Consider the following 22782-nt stretch of genomic DNA (forward strand, 5'->3'; position numbering starts at 1 on the left):
TTTAATTTAATGACGGACGCTTCAGGTGTTGGTTTAGGTGCAGTGCTGGCACAGGAGGGAGAAGGAGGTTTTTTACACCCAGTGTTATATATCAGCCGGAAGCTATTAGAGAGGGAAAAGCACCTCTCTACCATAGAACTCGAATGCCTAGCGATTTTGTGGTCCGTAGGTAAACTGAAGCCTTACCTGTGGGGCCGAAAGTTTACCCTATATACCGATCACTCACCGCTGAAATGGCTAAACCAAATGAAGGGTAACAACAGCAAGTTAATCAGGTGGAGCATGCAGTTACAGGATTACACATTTGATGTTAAGCACATAAGTGGGAAGGAAAACATCATAGCGGACGCCTTATCCAGGTATTTTTGAGAGGTATAGGATGGTGCAAATTATTATATGAAATGGTGGGAACCCTAGCAAAACATTTGTGCTAAGGCGTTATAATCTGACACATGCCAAACATGATTTATCTGTGTACAAGTTTATGAGATGTTAATTTAGTTCACTTTGTAATATGAATGTTATAAAATGCATTGAAGTATTTTTAACCCCAAGCCCATTGCTTTGGCATTGCTCTAGTTAGTAAAGAGCAAGCCGACGCAATGTCTTTATGGTGGGGGGAGATATGTGACAAATTGAAGCACTTTTAAAATGTTTATTTCTGCCCGGCTGGCAAAGAGTTAACCCACCTCCAGCCTGACTGACATAGAACTCTGATGGGGGCGGGACTGTGCCCGGTTTGAAAGGAGGGAGTGTCGGTTTGGTCAGTTAGGAGGGAGAGGGAGGAAGGTGTGGTGTGGTGTTATGTGGTGGCTTGTATGAAGACAGTTAAGAGGCTAGGAAAACTTAAAGTTAAATGTTTGACTGAGTTTACTTTGTACAACTGGAACAAAGCTAATTAATAAATGACACGTTAAAGAATCACTTATGGTTTTAACACAATAAAACTTCATCTCTGTTTTTGCCAACAACAAGAGGTCCGTCTGTATTTTTCCAGCGAGGTACCAGGACTCACAGCCGTGGTGACTCAAGAGAGGGCAAAACTCACCTCAGGCAGGGAGGTGGTGGTTTGTGTCCTGAAGTTACACGGAGGAGGCTTAGAAGGGTAACCTGAGGTGCCAAGAAGTTGCCAGAGTGCATAGGGCAAACTTCTACAGTGGGGAATCCAACTGAGGGAGACCCTTTACTGGAGGCAAGAGGTTATTCCGTGGGACAGCCTAGAGTTCCTTAGGGTACCAGGTCACGCAGGCTGGAAGGCTCTCCTTACTTAGAAACCCATTAGTAAAAGGGGTTTATTTTTGAGGCGGCAGGACCAGAGGGTGGGTGTTTTCCCCTCTGGATTCCTGTGTCGCAGTGATAGTAAGGGAGAGTGGGACCAGGGTCGTCACAGCAGCCGTAGTCAACTAACATAACTGAGCATAAGGTACGGAGGGGATTAATTTTGTTGTTTCCACTGCTAAACAATTAGGAATCAGTTCTACTCCCTGATGTACTTCAAACTACCCAGATCTCTAGCAGTAGAGCTACTTTCTGCCCACACTTTCGCTAAAGTGCTGAAAGCTAAATATTGTGAAATAAATGTAATGAGATGTTACTCGTGAGAACCTTTTGATACTAAGCTGTGAACATTTCATCTGGAAAATGATAAAAAATAAAGAAAACCAATGCTAGCTCCCACAGCAGCCACCCAGACTTTTCCTGAGTATTCCCCAGACCCCAAGAAAGGCTCTTCAGGAATACAGTATTCTAAAGTGAGGGGATGGAGTTAGAACTCCCACTGCACAAGTAGCCTTCCCCTCACATAGGTTTTGAGTGCAACCCATTAATAATAATAATAATAATAATAATAATAATAATAATAATAATAATAATAATTTATTATTTATACCCCACCCATCTGGCTGGGCCTCCCCAGCCACTCTGGGCGGCTTCCAACAGAAGTATTAAAATACACTAATTTCTTAAAGATTAAAAGCTTCCCTAAACAGGACTGCCTTCAGATGTCCTCTAAAAGTCTGGTAGTTGTTTTTCTCTCTGACATCTGGTGGGAGGGCGTTCCACAGGGCGGGTGCCACTACCGAGAAGGCCCTCTGCCTGGTTCCCTGCAACTTGGCTTCTCACAACGAGGGAACTGCCAGAAGGCCCTCGGTACTGGACCTCACTGTCTGGGCAGAACGATGGGGGTGGAGATGCTCCTTCAGGTATACTGGATTAAACTTGGCTCTCCCAACCTGGTGCCTCCCTCAAGGAGTTTTGGACCACAACAGCCCCAGCCCATGGTAAGGAGGCTTGCCACATGTGACTTTGTGAACTACTTGGCTCATTTCCCCGGCAGTACCAAAACTTCCTATGCCATACCATCCATGTCAACAGAAGAATGCAATTACTTCACTGTTTCTGATCTCAGCGCCAAGGATTTTTCAAAAAGGATAAGGTGTTGTTGTTTTTAACCTGGAGATGCCAGGGAATGAAACTGAGGACTTCCGCATGCAAATGATGCGTTCAGCTTCTGAGCCAAAGCACTCTCCCTTGGGCATTTAGGGAAATAAGCCTGCCACTGAGGCACTGAGCACATCATATAAAGCAACACTGAACTCCTGGAAAAAAATCCTGGAGGACCGTATTTTCAGGCCAAGTTCTATGTAACTTTACTGTAAATAATAGCCAAGGTGAAATCTGAGCACCTCTGGAAATTAGGGGAGCTGTCCTAACAATACAGGCACACACACACACAGAGAGAATGTTTTATTGTGGTCCATAGACCAAAAGTGGGAACAAATTCAGTCAAAGGGGGCACATGGGGGAGGGTCAGTGACAGCACAACATTTAGAATAGCCAGGTGAAAAAGAGACCAGTGCTCTGTACCTTTAACAGATGAGTGGAAGAGAGAATTGCAGCCGCAGGTACAGAGTGCACAACTATTCTTCACTGAACACCCTAATGACATTCACTACTGGAACTGCCCAGTTTCCTCTGGCACCCAGGTTTTTTGAATTGTTCTTAGTGCTGGGGTGGGGGCAGTGAGAGCTTCTATTTTTGCCTTGCTGAATACGTACCGTAGCAAGTAAGAGAGTAAAAGGTAAAGGTAAAGGGACCCCTGACCATTAGGTCCAGTCGTGACTGACTCTGGGGTTGCGCGCTCATCTCGCATTATTGGCCGAGGGAGCCGGCGTATAGCTTCCAGGTCATGTGGCCAGCCTGACAAAGCCGCTTCTGGCAAACCAGTGCAGCACATGGAAACGCCGTTTACCTTCCCGCTGTAGCGGTTCCTATTTATCTACTTGCATTTTGACGTGCTTTCGAACTGCTAGGTTGGCAGGAGCTGGGACCAAGCAACGGGAGCTCACCCCGTCCCAGGGATTCGAACCGCCGACCTTCTGATCAGCAAGCCCTAGGCTCAGTGGTTTAACCACAGCGCCACCTGGTTAGTGCTGGGGTGGGGGCAGTGAGAGCTTCTATTTTTGCCTTGCTGAATACGTACCGTAGCAAGTAAGAGAGTACTGTACAATAATAGTTATGTATACCCAGCACCTGCCACTAGGTGGTGCTGTTCCATATGCTTCGTTCTTCCCTAGCGTTCTATGGCTCACCTCGTTGCTCTTCTTGCTGGTCTGTTGCGTTCTTGTAAAAGAGCCTTCCGCCCCCGGGAAGCTCGTATCCGGATAGAGCGGACCGAGCCCGATCAGACGAGTTCTATGATGTTGGGAAAGATTGAGGGCACAAGGAGAAGGGGCCGACAGAGGACAAGATGGTTGGACAGTGTTCTTGAATCTACCAACATGAGTCTGACCAAACTGCGGGAGGCGGTGGAAGACAGGAGTGCCTGGCGTGCTCTGGTCCATGGGGTCACAAAGAGTCGGACACGACTAAACAACAACAAAGTTCTATGATAAAGAGGTTGAGTTGGTTCTTCATGGACTACATGCCAAGCTTTTGATAGGCTTTTAAAACTTTCTGAAACTGAGTTACCTCCTCATAGACCATAAAAGCAGCTGATGTGTCTACTTGGGTTGTAATACACTGAATTGGTCCAAACCCTGTTGTTTGCTGTATGAAGGAAAAGCTAGTTAGACCTAGATGGTTACTTTGAAAGCGCCTTTGATTGGCCATTGCATGTGTAATTCTGTTTGCAAGCTGTATTTTGACATTCCACCAAACCATAGTTTGGTGTTGGTTTGCCATCAACGAGGCCTAGAAGCTTCTCCCCTCACATGTGCAGTAATAGGAGGAGGAAGTGCGCAACTCAGCTTATTCTCATAAACAAGGGAAATGAATGGGGTTCACCAAAAGAGCTGATTACAGTGGTACCTCGGGTTTCAAAAACTTCAGGTTACAGACTCTGCTAACCTGGAGGTAGTACCTTGGGTTAAGAACTTTACCTAAGGATGAGAACAGAAATTACACAGTGGCGGCAGCAGGAGGCCCCATTAGCTAAGTGGTATCTCAGGTTAGCCCCTTCATGGATCAATGCCTTGTCGTGGCGAAGGGGCTTGAATAACTCAGAGAAGCTATGAGCTATGCCATGCAGGGCCACCCAAGATGGACAGGTCATAGTGGAGAGTTTTGACTAAACGTGATCCACCTGGAGAAGGAACTGGCAAGCCACTCCAGTATCCCTGCCAAGAAAACTCCATGGACAAAGACAACAGGCATATAAAAGTTATGACGCTGGAAGATGAGCCCCTCAGGTCGGAAGGCGTCCAACATGCTACTGAGGAAGAGCGGAGGACAAGTACAAGTAGATTCAGAGCTGATGAAGTGGCTGGGCCAAAGCCGAAAGGACGCTCAGTTGCGGATATGCCTGGAAGCGAAAGGAAAGTCCGATGCTGTAAAGAAAAATATTGCATAGGAACCTGGAATGTAAGAACCATGAATAGAGGTAAGCTGGATGTGGTCAAAAATGAGATGACAAGAATAAATATCGACATCCTGGGCATCAGTGAACTAAAATGGAAGGGAATGGGTGAATTCAGTTCGGGTGACTATCATATCTACTACTGTGGGCAAGAATCCTGTAGAAGAAATGGAGTGGCCCTCATAGTCAACAAAAGAGTGGCAAAAGCTGTGATGGGATGCAATCTCAAAAATGACAGAATGATCTCGATACGAATCCAAGGCAGACCTTTTAACATCACAGTAATCCAAGTTTATGCACCAACTACCGGTGCTGAAGAAAGTGAAATTGACCAATTCTATGAAGACCTACAACACCTTCTAGAAATGACACCAAAGAAGGATGTTCTTCTCATTACAGGGGATTGGAATGCTAAAGTAGGGAATCAAGAGATAAAAGGAACAACTGGCAAGTTTGGCCTTGGAGTTCAAAATGAAGCAGGGCAAAGGCTAATAGAGTTCTGTCAAGAGAACAAGCTGGTCATCACAAATACTCTCTTCCAACAACACAAGAGACGACTCTACACATGGATATCACCAAATGGGCAGCATCGAAATCAGATTGATTATATTCTCTGCAGCCAAAGATGGAGAAGCTCTATACAGTCAGCAAAAACAAGACCTGGAGCTGACTGTAACTCAGATCATCAGCTTCTTATAGCAAAATTCCAGCTTAAACTGAAGAAAGTAGGAAAAACCACTGGGCCAGTAAGATACAATCTGAATCAAATCCCTTATGAATACACAGTGGAAATGAGGAACAGGTTTAAGGATTTAGATTTGGTGGACAGAGTGCCTGAAGAACTATGGATGGAGGCTCGTAACATTATACAGGAGGCAGCAACGAAAACCATCCCAAGGAAAAGGAAATGCAAGAAAGCAAAATGGCTGTCCAACGAGGCCTTACAAATAGCGGAGGAGAGGAGGCAAGCAAAATGCAAGGGAGATAGGGAAAGATACAGGAAACTGAATGCAGATTTCCAAAAAACAGCAAGGAGAGACAAGAGGGTCTTCTTAAATGAGCAATGCAAAGAAATAGAGGAAAACAATAGAATGGGGAAAACCAGAGATCTGTTCAAGAAAATTGGAGATATGAAAGGAACATTTCGTACAAAGATTACCATAATCAAGGACAAAAGTGGTAAGGACCTAACAGAAGCAGAAGACATCAAGAAGAGGTGGCAAGAATACACAGAGGAATTATACCAGAAAGATATGGAGGTCTCGTACACCCCAGGTAGTGTGGTTGCTGACCTTGAGCCAGACATCTTGGAGAGTGAAGTCAAATGGGCCTTAGAAAGAACTGCTAATAACAAGGCCAGTGGAAGTGATGATATTCCAGCTGAACTATTTAAAATTTTAAAAGATGATGCTGTTAAGGTGCTACACCCAATATGCCAGCAAGTTTGGAAAACTCAGCAATGGCCAGAGGATTGGAGAAGATCAGTCTACATCCCAATTCCAAAAAAGGGCAGTGCCAAAGAATGCTCCAACTACCGCACAATTGCCCTCATTTCACACGCTAGCAAGGTTATGCTTAAAATTCTACAAGGCAGGCTTAGGCAGTATGTGGACCGAGAACTCCCAGAAGTGCAAGCTGGATTTCGAAAGGGCAGAGGAACCAGAGACCAAATAGCAAACATGCGCTGGATTATGGAGAAAGCTAGAGAGTTCCAGAAAAACGTCTACTTCTGCTTCATTGACTATGCAAAAGCCTTTGACTGTGTCGACCACAGCAAACTATGGCAAGTTCTTAAAGAAATGGGAGTGCCTGATCACCTCATCTGTCTCCTGAGAAATCTCTATGTGGGACAAGAAGCTACAGTTAGAACTGGATATGGAACAACTGATTGGTTCAAAATTGGGAAAGGAGTACGACAAGGTTGTATATTGTCTCCCTGCTTATTTAACTTATATGCAGAATTCATCATGCGAAAGGCTGGACTAGATGAATCCCAAGCAGGAATTAAGATTGCCGGAAGAAATATCAACAACCTCAGATATGCAGATGACACAACCTTGATGGCAGAAAGTGAGGAGGAATTAAAGAACCTTTTAATGAGGGTGAAAGAGGAGAGCGCAAAATATGGTCTGAAGCTCAACATCAAAAAAACCAAGATCATGGCCACTGGTCCCATCACCTCCTGGCAAATAGAAGGGGAAGAAATGGAGGCAGTGAGAGATTTTACTTTCTTGGGCTCCTTGATCACTGCAGATGGTGACAGCAGTCACGAAATTAAAAGACGCCTGCTTCTTGGGAGAAAAGCAATGACAAACCTAGACAGCATCTTAAAAAGCAGAGACATCACCTTGCCGACAAAGGTCCGTATAGTTAAAGCTATGGTTTTCCCAGTAGTGATGTATGGAAGTGAGAGCTGGACCATAAAGAAGGCTGATCGCCGAAGAATTGATGCTTTTGAATTATGGTGCTGGAGGAGACTCTTGAGAGTCCCATGGACTGCTAGAAGATCAAACCTATCCATTCTTAAGGAAATCAGCCCTGAGTGCTCCCTGGAAGGACAGATCGTGAAGCTGAGGCTCCAATACTTTGGCCACCTCATGAGAAGAGAAGAATCCTTGGAAAAGACCCTGATGTTGGGAAAGATTGAGGGCACTAGGAGAAGGGGACGACAGAGGACAAGATGGTTGGACAGTGTTCTCGAAGCTACGAACATGAGTTTGACCAAACTACGGGAGGCAGTGGAAGACAGGAGTGCCTGGCGTGCTATGGTCCATGGGGTCACGAAGAGTCGGACACGACTAAACGACTAAACAACAACAACAACAAAAGAGCAGGTGTGTGTTGTCAGTCTCACTGTTAAAGATCTTCTTGCTCCCATAAGGGTGGTTATGTGTGAAATATATGTAGGGCTGCCTCTGAAGACGGTTTGGAAACTTCAGCTAGTGCAGAATTCAGCAGCCGGTTGCTCAGCAGAGCAAGGCAGTTTGAAAATATTACACCGATCCTGGCCTGACTGCACTGCTCGACAATTCGTTTCCAGGACCAATTCAGAGGGCTGGTTTTGACCTCTTATCAGAGAAGTTAGATCCACAAACTAAGGGCCTTCTGGAGGTTCCCTCACTGCGAGAAGTGAGATTACAGGGAACCAGGCAGAGGGCCTTCTCAGTAGCGGCACCCGCCCTGTGGAACGCCCTGCCATGTCAAAGAAATAAACAACTACCTGACTTTTAGAAGACATCTGAAGGCATCCCTGTTTAGGGAAGTTTTTAATGTTTGATGTTTCATTGTGTTTTTAATATTCTGTTGGAAGCTGCCCAGAATGGCTCCAGCCAGATGGACGGGGTATAAATAAGAAATTGTTATTATTAATATGGAATTTGATAGTAGCTGCTTGCATGCTCATTGTACAAAGGTGGAAAAAATAGGTCACCACCAACAGTTAAAGAATGGGCAACAAACATTTGGGAGGTAGCAATGATGTACAGTACAAGCTTATGGTAGTGATCAGAATGAGAGAAAGCAGACAAGAAAGAGAAATAAAATTACATGCAACCCTCCTATTGAATTTATGAAGAATAAATATAGTATAAATGTGAGTGAATATAAAAGTTTTCCTGTGTGGTAAAATATTAAGTGTAACATTAATGGAATGTAGGGTACGGCAGCGGAGAAACGTCACCACACGTATTTATTAGGAAAAGACACCCACGCAATACACTTCAGTGTGTCCAGTCAGGTGACATGCAATTTTATATTAGATTTTCTTCCTTTATCAGATTATCCTTCAATTGGGAAAATCAAAATTTAGCAGAGGGAAATTGCAGGCTGCCACTAAGATGAGCAAACAAAGGCACAAGCAGCTTCAAACCCACATGAAACTTGAGTGGGATGGGATTCAACTAAGTTGCTGCATGCGTGCAATAAGGTCTGCCCATACAATAGGGTTCTCCTCTCTCTCTTCCCATGTGTGCCCCCTAAATCTGCTCTAGATTGTTGGGGGGCGGGGAAACCACAGAACAGTTTCAAGGAGTGCACAGGGGTAAAAGGTGGAAAGTCCCATTGCATCAGCAGACCTTGTTCCCCGTGTGCATACCTCACTTAGTGATATGTTGAATTCCAGTTCCGCCCATGGTATCATGCCATTCCAAATGTGAACATCAGAAAATACTGGTTTCAAAACTTCTCAGAGAGCCTGCTCAGGTCAGAAGGACTGATGGCAGAACCATCCACACAAAGGAGCCCTTTCTTGCTAGTGATGCATGTATGTCTGCCAAAGGATCATGGCCAGGAGACACAATCGTCCGACACACTGAATGTGTTTGTTGGGGAGCAGGGTGTATGGTATGAAGCAAGAGAAGAAGGAAAATGAACAGAATGGTGGGAAAGATTAAAAAGATGCACACACGGTTTGCTTCACCTACTCTTATTTATTCAACACTCACATTAAGTTTTTTTTGTTTTGTTTTTTACAGTATGGTTACCCCCATCAAAAAATTCACACGAAAGAGAATACTGTATGTCCAGAGTTTTCATCCATGGGGGAGACAAACACTCCTCTGCCTCCAGCCTTTCCATCCTCTCTTAATAATAAGCGCAGGGGTAGTGGTGTTTTTTATCCTATGCCACAACCCTGCAAAGGCCACTTCTATAATCAGGAGGGCCAAAGTAGACAAGGCAGTAGAGATATGCCTCTTTAAAAAATGACAAATAGCAGCCAACTACCTGAAAAGTTAATACTTGTGCTATTTTCCCACTGAATAAGCCATTCAAGTTGCTTTTATCGCCCCTTTATGGGTGCAGCCTGTGCACATTTACATTTTCCCTAATGGCAAACAGCAACTGGAGTGAAGGGTGGACCCCCATTTAGATTTTGGACACAAACACCCGCAGCTCCTATTTGTCAAAATTTAAAGAAACTCAAGATCCAGTCCTGGTTCTCCACCACCGCATCTAGTTTGGCGTTGTTGGCAGTTTTTGGGAGACGGCAACATGTGCAAACAGGAAAGGTTTATCGGAAGGAAGGAAGCCAGCACATGCTGCTTATATAAGATCAGCAGATAGTGAAGATTGGAAGAAGAAGAAAGGTTGGCATCAACTCATGGAAGGAAAGACTAGAGGTTGAGAAAAGAAAGATGCTTCAGAGTTAGGGCTTCATTTTCAAAGGAACATAATGCCAGGAGCAACTCCACATGTCTAATCCGGCAGATGAGCTTTTTCATGTTCTACAGATTCTATCAAATGGCAACATAAGGCTATGGTGGCGATCCAAGGCAGCATGCTTTTTCTCCAAAAGCATTCCTAAGAGGCACACTATACAAGAAAGAATCAGAGGTGGCTTGTTTTGAAGGCTGTATCACCCTTCCCTCTGGGCTGGAATGTTAACGCTTTAAAGCAGGCATCCCCAAACTTCGGCCTTCCAGATGTTTTGGACTACAATTCCCATCTTCCCTGACCATTGGTCCTGCTAGCTAGGGATCATGGGAGTTGTAGGCCAAAACATCTGGAGGGCCGCAGTTTGGGGATGCCTGCTTTAAAGCTTGCCAGTGGGTGACCACTCCTCTCTAGAGCTAAGGGTCTTGTCTCAAAGCACCAGGCATTCATATGGAAAACTAATACCCTGTCGCTGGGAGGTTTGGCAACTCCATTCTAACAGATTTTCATTATGAATGGATTTCTGGTCTGCTTCTCAGCTTACTCTCCTAATCACTGCTATGCATATAAACCCAGGGCTTTTCTCAGCCAGAACTCACTGGAACTCAGTTCTGGCACCTGAATCATTGAACTGCAAGGCAAAACCCATTTTGTGGGGAGATACGTCTCCATATGGTCTCTCCTTCGGAGAATCGAAGTCTCACTTTATTATTTCTTATTATGTTTATTTATTCTATTTATATCCCGCCCTTCCTCCTGGAGAAGCCCAAGGCAGCAACTTGGGTCTGAACCTTCCTACCATCTGCCTTTGGACCAGGAAGAACAGAATGATCCAGGAGATACATCTCTTAGCTGTTAAGAGAAAGTTGATAGCACTCAAATTGTTGGGGGGGGGGACGGGGGGCGACCAATGTCACTATGAAGTGCCATTTGTTTTCAGTAGCCAAACTGCCTCAAGGATACGCATCCCAGTTTCACCATAAGGGAAGACATCTGTGTGAATAAGAAGCCATGAAAGAATTACAGACACCCCATGGTGGCTTCCCCCCCCCAAAAAAAACTACGATAATTGCACAACTAATCAGACACCAAGTGAAATAAGCATGAGAAGATTCAAACTCTTCCTCCCCTCATTCCCAATTTAGAGACAAGGAAAGACCATGACAACTTTGAGAATGCCTGCTCTGGACTTGTGCTTTAGTTGCTGTCACCCCCTCTGTTGTAGCAGCAAATACCCCAGAAGTTTAGTCCTATTTGTAGAACAGAATTAGTCTAATCAGGTATGTGATCTAGAAACAGCCCTTAGCAACCGAGCAATATAGAAAGAGTGCAGTTCCAGTTGTGCGAAAGTATATACTATTTGTTCTCGAGGCATATCAGTAGCTAAGCTGAGAGACTTGGGCACTCGTACTCCCCATTTCCCTCTGGAAGTTTGACCAATAGCCAGACCGGACATTCATTATCCCCCTTTCAAAATGTGGCCCTGTGGAGCGGTAGTAGTGCCACGTCTGTAATTAAGGCACTTTTTTGTCTTTGTGAAAAGTACATCTTGGACTCAGAAAGCCTAGCCCAGACTGCTTTCCGTAGTTAAGATAGGCTGGCCATTCTCTAGCCTGGCCTGGAATGTGTGTGTGCCTGCTCTCTTCTCACAATCACCTGCACAACAGTTTGGCACCTGTTGTCTTCTCTAGTCCCGGCTATGCCTCATTTCCCAACTTCAAGCTTTCGTGTCCTAATCTGATCTTTCAACCACCAGCTCCTCAGATCCTGCATTTTCTTCTCCTTCCCCAGGCCTTCTCCTCTCCACCTCGCTCATCAGACTACATCCACATCCTCAGTTCTTTTTTACTCTACGAGGGAGCCGGGCAAGCTCGACTCCAGGGTGACAGAAGCCTTAAAAGATCCCTAATTAAGATTTCCCTTCTACATACAAAGCAAGTGAAATGGCGGCAAAGAAATGAGCATCGTTTCCTGGTCCTGGAGAGTTCTTCCTGGTGAACGTGCACATCTGGAAAGGTTGCAGTATCTTCAAGAGCAGAAAGGAGGAGAGTGAGGTGCATGAGTGAAGAGAAAGGAACAAGACTTCTTGAAACATCATACTCAGTCCCAGCATTCAGCTCAGACAGCTGCCCGTGGTTGATTAAGCCAGGCCTCTGCTCTCTTCAAGATGCCAGTGGCAGGAGGCAGCAAGGGTGAGAGATGTCCCCTGCTTCTTATTTATGCAAGTACGCATCGAGCCAGAGCTCCCCTGAATCCTTCAGAGAACTAGAACGAGGATAAAAAGGGTCAAGTCAGGAAACACGAAGAAACAAACCAGAAAAAGAGATTTGATATCGAGCCGGAATTCTCAGGGCACTATAGTCATTGAGTGAGCATGTTGAGATAGGAAATAGCCCATAATAGAGCAGCAGGGTGGGGTGGGGGTGGGATTAAAAGCACAAGGAAGGATGCAGCACCCTTTCATGGAGAGAGCCACAGGGCTGGTTCACACATGCAGGCTCATCACCTGATTGCTGCAGCAAATGCTGTATGAATGAGCCATTCCAGGTGAGACAGGACAGAACTTTCAAGTCATCTCAGAGCAGTTCTTTTCAGCAGGCTCAGTCCACACACTTTGTCTGAAAGTTTTGAGGAGCCAAGCAGTCAAGAGATGCAGTAGGCATGTGTGAACTAACCCACAGAGCTCAGAATCCACAAATGCTTGTTTCGACTTTGCCACCATGCTCTTGCAAAAGCTCAGGCAAACTACTTTCACTAGCGATGATGATGGCATTGACTATTGGCATTTTTTATTAAAAGTAAACTCAAGGAGACTTACACTATGTACGGTACATAAAATACAATAAAGTACAATAAATTAACATTCATATCAACAACCTTCCCAATTAGCTTTCCACCTACTCAGTGCTCATTCAATGAAGGCTGTCCTTTTTTTCTAGGATGTGCATATTCTACAGATCTCCTTGCATATTGTGCAGGAGTTATGCTCTAATCACGCACTGATGCCTGTGTTGTTGTTTTTAAAGCAAGTTTCTAAGCCTTATGGTCAGAGAGGAATATTTGAAGGGGGAGAACCAAAACATAGGCAGTGCCAACATTTTCAACCTCCCCCAACCTGTGTTCAAAGTGCTTTTTAACAACGGCATTAGATTTCAGTGGTTTCCAGTATCTATTTCTATTGGCTATTTCTGGCAGAGGCTGACGGGAGTCTTCTGCTGGGCCACACATTTCCCATCCCTGACTTAAGTGTGTGCATCTACTTTGCATAAACTTGGCTCAGAAATGTTCCGATTCCTTCACACCAAGTTTTGATGTGTTTTTAGGAGGAGGGCAAGCAGAATGTATGCAGCCCTGATTATGATTTCTACAACAACTAAGAGAGTGCTGAAAACTCTGAATGTTAACAAATATTGTTTCCCCAGAGCATTCTTCCCAGCTGTCTGTTCACATTATTGGAAGCAATGGCGGAGACTGGAGGTCCCATATTATTTTTTTCCCCCCTTCTCTTTTCTTTTTGTGCCCTTTCACAAGATGTCGGTCTGATGTGTCTCCCCACACACAGGGGAGCTTTCCTTCCTCATGGGACTACAAGGGGTGCTGGTGCTTTCACATTCACTGATACTTACTGTACAATGTCTGCAAAGGCTGTGAGCAGAGGCTTGGACTGGTACTCTATGCCGTGCTTTGCGCATATGGACTTCACCAAGGGGGTCACCTTGTGGAAGTTGTGTCGAGGCATGGTGGGGAAAAGGCTGTGGAGAGAGGGAGAGGGGGAGCTGCCAGATCGGATGGCTTCCTCAGAGCTCTAGAGAGCCTTCTTCTTCCTGAAAGCCCTAAACAGGGCCTGTATACCTGAAGGAGCATCTCCACCCCCACCATTCAGCCTGGACACTGAGATCCAGCACCGAGGGCCTTCTGGCGGTTCCCTCATTGCGAGAAGTGCGGTTACAGGGAACCAGACAGAGGGCATTCTCGGTAGCAGCACCCGCCCTGTGGAACGCCCTTCCATCAGATGTCAAGCAGCTATCTTAATTTTAAAAGACATCTGAAGGCAGCCCTGTTTAGGGAAGCTTTTAATATTTAATGCTGTATTGTTTTAATATTCGATTGGGAGCCGCCCAGAGTGGCTGGGGAGACTCAGCCAGATGGGCGGGGTATAAATAATAAATTATTATTATATTATTATTGTTATTATTAGTGTGTGCAATACTTCTTTGTGAAACTTGCCCAATCACTCACAAGAAAGCTTAATGATTTCTTCTGTAAACAACTGTTGCAAAAGGCCTTGTCCTAATATTATAATCATAGCTTTGGGTCCTCTTGCATTGCCATGTCCTGGGTGCCTGCCTGGTCCAAGGCTGTTTTCACACAGGAATCCAACTTTGCAATATCCCTTGTCCAGCTCTGCTTCCTCATTATACCCAAAGACTACCCACATGATGCTTCTTCAGCAGTACGTGAAGCCCCTACAAGCTCAGTCGTCCACATGACTGAATCACATGTATACCATAAAGGACTCCAGGCTCTTGAATTGTTAGGTATCTTATGAGGCCTCCATCCTCTTCAGCCCCCTACAAGTCACTTACTACTGCATGAAATAAGCCTCTCGGGGAACTAGATCCCATTCTTTTTCTAGGCTTCATATTAGCTGATGTCCTTAAGACACCTTCCATCTGGTGAAAAAAGCAATATATACTCACTGGTGCTCAATTTGGAAGTTGAGATGCCCACTGAACCAGTCATTGAACAGGGACTGGTCTACGTTGCATGTTGCCTGGAGCTGGAGAGAGAGAGAAACTATATTTAAAAAGGCACCACATGAGGATATTCTTGTTTCAGTTCTAGCTAGGCATTCCAGGGAACTGTGACATACCCTCAACTCCCCATCCTAGTCCTTAGAATAAGAACAACAATAATAAATAGATGGAACTAACAACTGGGAGCAGTTTACCTATCAGATCGCCGTGCCCCACATGGGCCTACTTGACCGCAGGGCTGTACAATATATGTCTGTGTGAATGCTGGCAAAAAACCTCAACACCTCATATACCTCCCCAGTTCCCATGTCAACCACAGAGGGTCAGCACAGAGAGTAACACCGTTATTGCATGACTTCTGGGGCCCAAATGTGAAGCATGTGAGCAGCCACCCCACCCACCCATGACAAAATCCCATGTGTGCATTAATTCTAAATTATGAATGCAGTGAGAGCAGTAGGAAGGATGGGTTAGGGCTTCACTGGACATGGGACTCATAACAAGCAGCAATAATTGATGGGAGTTCCATGTGTTGACACCAGAGGTATAAAAGTTCTGGGTCAGGAAGTTACTTGCAAGCATTCCTGTTATTCCTTTCTCTAATCTTCTTTTACTCCCACAGTCTGTCCTCTTTCACCCTCAACCCAGAACATCCTGTGAAGTTATTAGTATTCCGTCATAACCCTTCCAGTCACTCAATTATACTTCAGCTCCTAAGATGCTAGGCACCTCCTGTATAAGTCTCATATCTATGATCATAACTGATGGAATCGTGCACATTACCTGGGTTGAAAGCCAGTCCACATTCTTGTCGTAATCAATGTTCATTGGAATGTGGTTCATTTGTGTCACCCAGACAAACCAGTGACTCTCTATAAATCTGCACAAAGCACAGAAGTAAATTATTGTGTTTCCATCCAACCAAACCCACACAACCTATGGAAAAGCACCAATACTTGACTGAAACAGCTTCAAAAAACAAAACAAAAACCACACACACCCCATGGGACTGAAACTGCCTTGGTCGCGCTGGTCGATGATCTCCGGCGAGCTAGGGACAAAGGTGAGAGCTGTTTCCTTGTTCTGCTGGATCTCTCAGCGGCCTTTGACACCATCGACCATAACATCCTTCTGGACTGTCTAGAGGGGCTGGGAGCTGGGGGCACTGTCATACAGTGGTTCCGCTCCTTCCTCCTGGGCCGTGTTCAGAAAGTGGGGGGGGGATGAGTGTTCAGACCCCTGGGCACTCACTTGTGGGGTGCCTCAGGGTTCCATTCTTTCCCCCATGCTTTTTAATATCTATATGAAGCCGCTGGGAGAGATCATGAGGGGGTTTGGGCTGGGTGTTCATCAGTATGCAGATGACACCCAGCTCTACCTTTCTTTTAAATCAAAACCAGTGAAGGCAGTGAAGGTCCTGTGTGAGTGCCTGGAGGCGGTTGGAGGATGGATGGCTGTTAACAGATTGAAGTTGAATCCTGACAAGACAGAAGTACTGTTTTGGGGGTACAGGAGGCGGGCAGGTGTGGAGGACTCCCTGGTCTTGAATGGGGTAACTGTGCCCCTGAAGGACCAGGTGCGCAGCCTGGGAGTCATTTTGGACTCACAGCTGTCCATAGAGGCGCAGGTTAATTCTGTGTCCAGGGCAGCTGTCTACCAGCTCCATCTAGTATGCAGGCTGAGACCCTACCTGCCCACGGACTGTCTTGCCAGAGTGGTGTATGCTCTGGTTATCTCCCGCTTGGACTACTGCAATGCGCTCTACGTGGGGCTACTTTGAAGGTGACCCGGAAACTGCAATTAATCCAGAATGCGGCAGCTAGACTAGTGACTGGGAGTGGCTGCCGGGACCACATAACACCGGTCCTGAGAGATCTACACTGGCTCCCAGTACGTTTCCGAGCACAATTCAAAGTGTTGGTACAGTACTGACCTTTAAAGCCCTAAACATCCTTGGTCCTGTATACCTGAAGGAGCGTCTCCACTCCCACCATTCAGCCCGGACACTGAGATCCAGCACCGAGGGCCTTCTGGCGGTTCGCTCATTGTGAGAAGTGAGGTTATAGGGAACCAGACAGAGGGCCTTCTCAGTAGTGGCACCCGCCCTGTGGAACGCCCTCCCAGCAGATGTCAAGGCAATAAGTAACTATTTTACTTTCAGAAGACAACTGTTTAGGGAGGTTTTTAATGTTTGATGCTATACTGTTTTTGATGTTTGGTTGGGGGCCGCCCAGAGTGGCTGGGGAGACCCGGCCAGGTGGGCAGGGTATAAATAATAAATTGTTGTTGTTGTTGTTGTTGTTGTTGTTGTTGTTATTATTATTGAAGGGGAGTAGAATGCCACAATCCAAACAATATCAAAACCACACCAAGCAAAGGAAAACTAATCAGGTGGGGAAAGATGTAGAGGAAGGGTGAAGATTAAAATTGTTGCTGTTGTTTTAGAATGTATGTTCAACATTAGTCAATACAAATCAGTAAATCTTAAACATCATTTATGGCTGGCGTATGGCAGTGGGGTCCATGCTTCTGGTGCAAGCTTGTGAGTGGAATCTAACTGACTGTGAGAGCAGGCTCAGGGAGGGGTGGCTACTTCAAGTTAGTATTGCAGGAACAAAATACCTGCTGTTCTGGTGGGCAGAGGGATGTGGCCAGGTAAGAGCCCAGACTGCTGTGACCCTGGGGAAGGTGCAATGCACCTGTGCGCACAGAAACACAATGTGTGTGTGTGTGTGTGTGTGTGTGTGTGTGCGCGCGCGCGTGTGTGCATACACACATACCATGGGGCCCCTCTCAATACATGGCTCATTATCCTGGAAAAGTTCTGTTTCTTGACCATGCCAGAATGTGGTACTGCAGTGCAAACAAAGATCTTTGACTTGGGAGAGACTATGTGGTAACCCCAAATAACTGGTTATGGTTAGGGTATGGATCCAAATAAAACTCACCTGAGCAGAAAGAAGAGACCAAGGAGACCCTTCAGTTCCAGTAGGTATGAGTAAGTCAAAAAGAAACGGATGTAGAAAGTCACCATCCAGGCCAGATCCTGTCGCAAAGGAAAGGATGAATGCTCTGCAGAAGGCCATGGCATAGTGCTGCACACCTCCCCCACCAATTTGCTCATGCACAGTCTCAGAGGCCACCTATGCAGTCTCCTATCACTAAACCTGTGCTCGCCTTCAGTCTGATATACTGAAAAGGTAACAGCCCAGATATCTCCCAAAGCTATTTTAAGTGTCCACACACATGCTTAAACCTGTCTCGGTCAGGAAGTTTCTTACACGCATTCCTGTTATTCCTCATCTAATCTTTTTTCACTCCCCACATCCTGACATCTTTCTGCCCCTCCAGGCCCAATTCAGAGTGATGATTTTTACCTTTAAAGCCCTAAATGGCCCAGGACCCAAATACCCCATGCATTGCCTCTCCCCATACAAACTGGCCTGGGCCCTGCAATCATTATCTATTCTAAGCCCTTCTTTATGTGCCTCCTCCATGAGAGATCCGGAGCGTGGCAACATGAGAGTGGGCCTTTTCTGCAGTGGCTCCCCACTTGTGGAATGCTCTCCCTGGGGAGGTTTGCCTGGCACCTTCAATACATATCTTTAGGCAACAGGTGAAAATGTTCCTTTTCAACTAGGCCTTTTGCTAATTAAACACTCTATGGCCTCTTAAATATGTTGGGGTTTTGTTTTGTGCTATTATTTTATGAATTTTGTGTTTTTTATGTTGTAAACCGCCCAGTGATCTTCAGATGAAGTGAGGTAAATAAATTTAATAAATGATAATAGCAATAGTAATAAAGTGTAAGTTTAGGAAAGTGCAAGCTTAGCCAGGATTAAAGCAGACTATACTGTTTGGCTCCCAGAGGATCCTAACTAATTTCCCTTACTTTAGATTTATTTTTTTATTTTTTTATTTAGGCATTTCTCTACTACCCAACGAACCGTGTCCTTTGGACAACTCAACACTTCTTCTCTAATCCCCTGATACCATTGCCCACACTGTAAAATTGTGCAATCCACACCTCTGATTTGCTCACCCTTGTGATAACTATCCCTCCTGCTATAATAGGACCTGCTCTCAAGGGAGACCATCTCTGTGATCAGGTAATATCCATTTACGTATATAAATCTATCACCTGGAGCTGAAAAGGGGCACTGCATCTCAGGAACTGAACCATAACTCTTGAAGAGGTCGTTCTGTTGCGAAATTGCAGTCCTTCAGCTGTAATGTAGCAATTAAGCCTTGACCGCAGTCAAACTTTAACTGGAAATACCTAGCGGCAAACTAATTTAGAAAGAGGAAAAACCTAAACTGAGAAGAGCCCTGTGTAGAGGAAATGTTAGCATAAACACTGAAGAGTAGCTTTTAAGTCTTCAGTTCCAGTTCATATTTTTTAAAAAGAATGAAAGTGCAGCGTTGCAGCCTCAGCGACAAAGAGCCGAGGAAAACAGAAAGCAGGTAAGCCAGGCATGTCAAACCTGCGGCCCTCCAGATGTTTTGGACTACAATTCCCATCTTCCCCAACCACTGGTCCTGCTAGTTAGGGATCATGGGAGTTGTAGGCCAAAACATCTGGAGGGCCTCAGGTTTGACATGCCTGAGGTAAGCTAAGCAACTTGTGTGAGTTTAGTGACATGGCCATGTGCTAAAGATCTCCCCTCCCTATAGTTTCACCTTTTTTTCCAGCCCGAAAGACAATACATTGTTGGGAAACCAAGAATGGGTGTAAGGAGGTATGTAGAGTACTACAGAGTGTTCCATTGACAAATGTGTGGTGCAACGAGCTCCTAGCTCTCGTGGAACAAGCCTGTTCCCTTGATGCCAGGGCAGCTGATCTGGGGAAGCTGGGCTCAGGCATACTCACCGCCCATTGTTTGCGCTGGACAACAAAGTAGAAGATGTACCACTGCAGGTAGAGAGGCACCAGAGCTGGTGGTCCAACTAGGGAAGAATTCAGAGAAACAGTCTTGGTTGGCTCAAAAGAAATGAGTGGCCCAAGACAGCAAGGCCTTCAGCTTTGTCGTGTAAGCATGTCATTTTCTCTCACTTTTCCCTCTCCCTGCTCTACCTGACCAGAGTGGTGTTTTTTTTTGGTCAGGGCACAGATTCATTGGTTTAGCCCAAACAGCAATGGTGCCGACTCCTGCTAATCTTTGCATTTGGTGGATCGCTACGAACCTCAGGTGCAGGGTCAGACCAAGAACCCTTGTGGGCCATTCAGAGGTACAGAGGCAGAGCATGCTGGAGCCTAATAGTTATATCCAGATATTTGCTCTCAGCTGTATGGAGTGCGCATGTGCGGCACCCCGTACAGACTGCGCATGTGCAGCATCCCGTAAGGAGTGCACACATGCGGCCCCCTGTAAAGACGCCCGAATGGATGGCGCGCGAGAGCAGCAGCCTGTATGGATGCCATGCAAGCGGCGCCCCTACTGACTGCGTGCGCCCTCGGCCACTCTACAGCTGGGGGGAGACAGGGGCCATCTTGTCACACACGCGCACGCACGCACGCACGCACACACACACAGAGTGGCACTTGGGCGGCCCGCCCCCTCCGCCCCCCACTTCGTACGCCCCTGACCAAGGGCCCACCTAGTCCAGCATCTTGTTCTCACAATCGCCACCCAAATGCCTTCGGGAAACCTGCAAACAGGATATTAGTGCAACAGCGTGCTCCCCACTTGCGCTCCCCAGAAACTGGCAGACATTCTGCCTCTGGTACTGGACGTAGCACACAGCCTTGCCGTCCATAAATTTGCCTAAAACCATTTTTGAAGCCATCCAAAAAGCCATTGCAGAAAAGAAATTATACTCACGGATGAAGAAGTATTTATGCTGGTGATTATAAGGCATGTACTTCTTTTTCTTTACACCAAGCTGTAGGAGGGAGAAAATGGTCACAAAAAGTGCTATAGATGGATGAATCAGTTTATTTCCACTTTCATTTTTGCATGATTTCGCCCCTGAGTCTGTACTGTTTCTGCATTACTCTAGTCTTCTCAAAAACACAAAAAATACATGCAAACACTTATTTGAATATGCATTTCTAAATATATTTTCTCTCAAAACACATGTTAACTTATGTTGATTATTTTTTTTTTTAGCTATGCTCAAACATTTGGGGAAGGGCATAAGCTGGTGGAGAACAAAGTTCTGTTTCACATATTAATCCAGGAGGTGCAGAGGGGCAACAGAATTCACAAATCTCTAATTTGTCAAGCATCCTTATTCCAAGGCAACCACATGATCAGCATATACCAGAACCCCTCTTCCCAATACAGTCATATTTTGGAAGACAAACAGAATCCATTCTGGAAGTCCGTTTGACTTCCAAAACATTCGGAAACCAAAGCTCCTGCAGCCAATCGGAAGCCACGGAAGCCCCGTCAAATGTTTGGCTTCCAAAAATAGTTCGCAAACTGGAACCAAAATGTTTGAGAACTAAGCTGTTTGAAAACCAAGGTACGACTATATGATAATTTTGTGTGTGCACTGAGCTTTTTATATGGTAAAGTACTGAAACATTCAATCTCTCACCTATAGTTTGAAGTGATACAAGGGAAGGGACCTTGCTCAGTAGGAAAGTGAACAAAATGGTCAATTACTGGCATTTCCCAGCCAGGGTTGGGAAAGCCTCCTGTCTGAAATCCTGGAGAATTGCTGCCCATCGGAGTAGGCAATAGGGAGTTAGATCTGGTCTGGCTCAGTATACGATGCTTTCCTTTGCAAGTTCAATATAGATTACATGAGTCAGCGGATGACAGGCTTCCAACATGGTACTGTGCCACTTTTCCCAACCCCGGAGGCTCTGCCCAGAGTCAGACTGGCTAATTGCTTGCTCTTCATTGGCTTGATACCTCCATAGCTGCCAAGTTATCCCTTTTTTTAAGGGATTTTCCCTTATGCTGAATAGGCTTCCTCGCGAGAAAAGGGAAAACTTGGCAGCTATGGATACCTCAAGTCTTTCTAACTAACCTCCACAGTCTGGCTACCTTATCAATGGCTGAGCACTTGCTGTGCCTGCCCAGCAGCTCCACCTGCTGCTCACTCCAAACCTTTCTACATTCAACCTTGTTTGCAATTTATGTCCACCTCCAAACAAAAGCACAAGAGCATCAGGCTCTGTTCTCTTTGCAACACCCCCCATTGCATTTTCAAACCTGGCCCTCGGATCCCTCCTCACCACTCACTCCTTCTTCCCCAGTTTCGTCACCCAGCCTGTGCAAGCTCCCACTCCTTCGCTGCTGCTGCTTGTCATTACTAGGAATATTCATGATTCACCTCAGAAGGCACTTGTAGGGAATAACTAAATAAGGAGAAGAATGCATTGTACACTGAAGTAGCTACGAAAATGGATAAGGTCAAGATGGAGTGAATCAGGATAGACCGAAAGTAATTTAGCCAACAGGAATTAATTCCAGCCTGATGAAACAAACACTTGGGTCTCGACCACCCAGAACCAGGGCCAGTGCTATCATTAGGCCAACTAGGCAACCGCCTAGGGCAAAGACCTGAGATGGGTGCAGTACTGACCTTTTAATGCAGATTAGTTTTTGTTATATCTTCTAAATTTCTGATAATACTTTATTTTTGTTTTCTATTTTGGACATAGTTTCTCAAAGCTCAAACTTACAGAAACTTACACAGGCTCAACAACGTTGCAAAAGAAACTAGTTGGCTTGGCAACTACGGTATATGACTTAAACATGGTCAAGCTGCAGCACTTGACCTGAAGGAATGGGTGGCAACATTTGCAAAGGAAAAGGCATGCAAAGGGAAATTCTGATGTGCCAGAAATTGAAACTTCGAAGATACTTGCATTTCTAACATCACAATTCACAAGACTATTCCAAATGATTGGTGTGCTAAAACATTTTCTTTTGTATTTGAGAAAGATAATCAAGGATTGCTGTATTACTTATTATTGCAATTTAATAAGTTTCAAGTTTTGCACTTTTAATTTTTTCTACAATACATCTGTTTTTTGAAAATTTAAGTTAGCAATTGTGTGTG

At 45.3% G+C, this 22782-nt stretch overlaps 1 protein-coding gene across 2 annotated transcripts in view; it reads right to left on the reverse strand.

Moving 5' to 3' along the window:
* Positions 1-9262: 9262 nt before the first annotated feature.
* Positions 9263-22782, reverse strand: part of LOC118089033 (acyl-CoA (8-3)-desaturase) — a 29442-nt gene continuing 15922 nt past the window's right edge. For both annotated transcript variants that reach the window (XM_035123387.3, XM_060276923.2), the window contains 7 exons: positions 20586-20646; positions 19634-19710; positions 17712-17809; positions 15547-15643; positions 14707-14786; positions 13633-13758; positions 9263-12271 (listed from right to left, as the gene is read on the reverse strand). In XM_035123387.3, the coding sequence (XP_034979278.1) occupies positions 12220-12271; positions 13633-13758; positions 14707-14786; positions 15547-15643; positions 17712-17809; positions 19634-19710; positions 20586-20646 (591 nt within the window). In that variant the 3' untranslated portion in view covers positions 9263-12219. The remainder of the gene's footprint in view (positions 12272-13632; positions 13759-14706; positions 14787-15546; positions 15644-17711; positions 17810-19633; positions 19711-20585; positions 20647-22782) is intronic.

The sequence above is a fragment of the Zootoca vivipara genome, chromosome 1, assembly GCF_965207765.1.
Source record: "Zootoca vivipara chromosome 1, rZooViv2.hap1.1, whole genome shotgun sequence".
In the NCBI taxonomy this organism is placed as follows: Eukaryota; Metazoa; Chordata; class Lepidosauria; order Squamata; family Lacertidae; genus Zootoca; species Zootoca vivipara.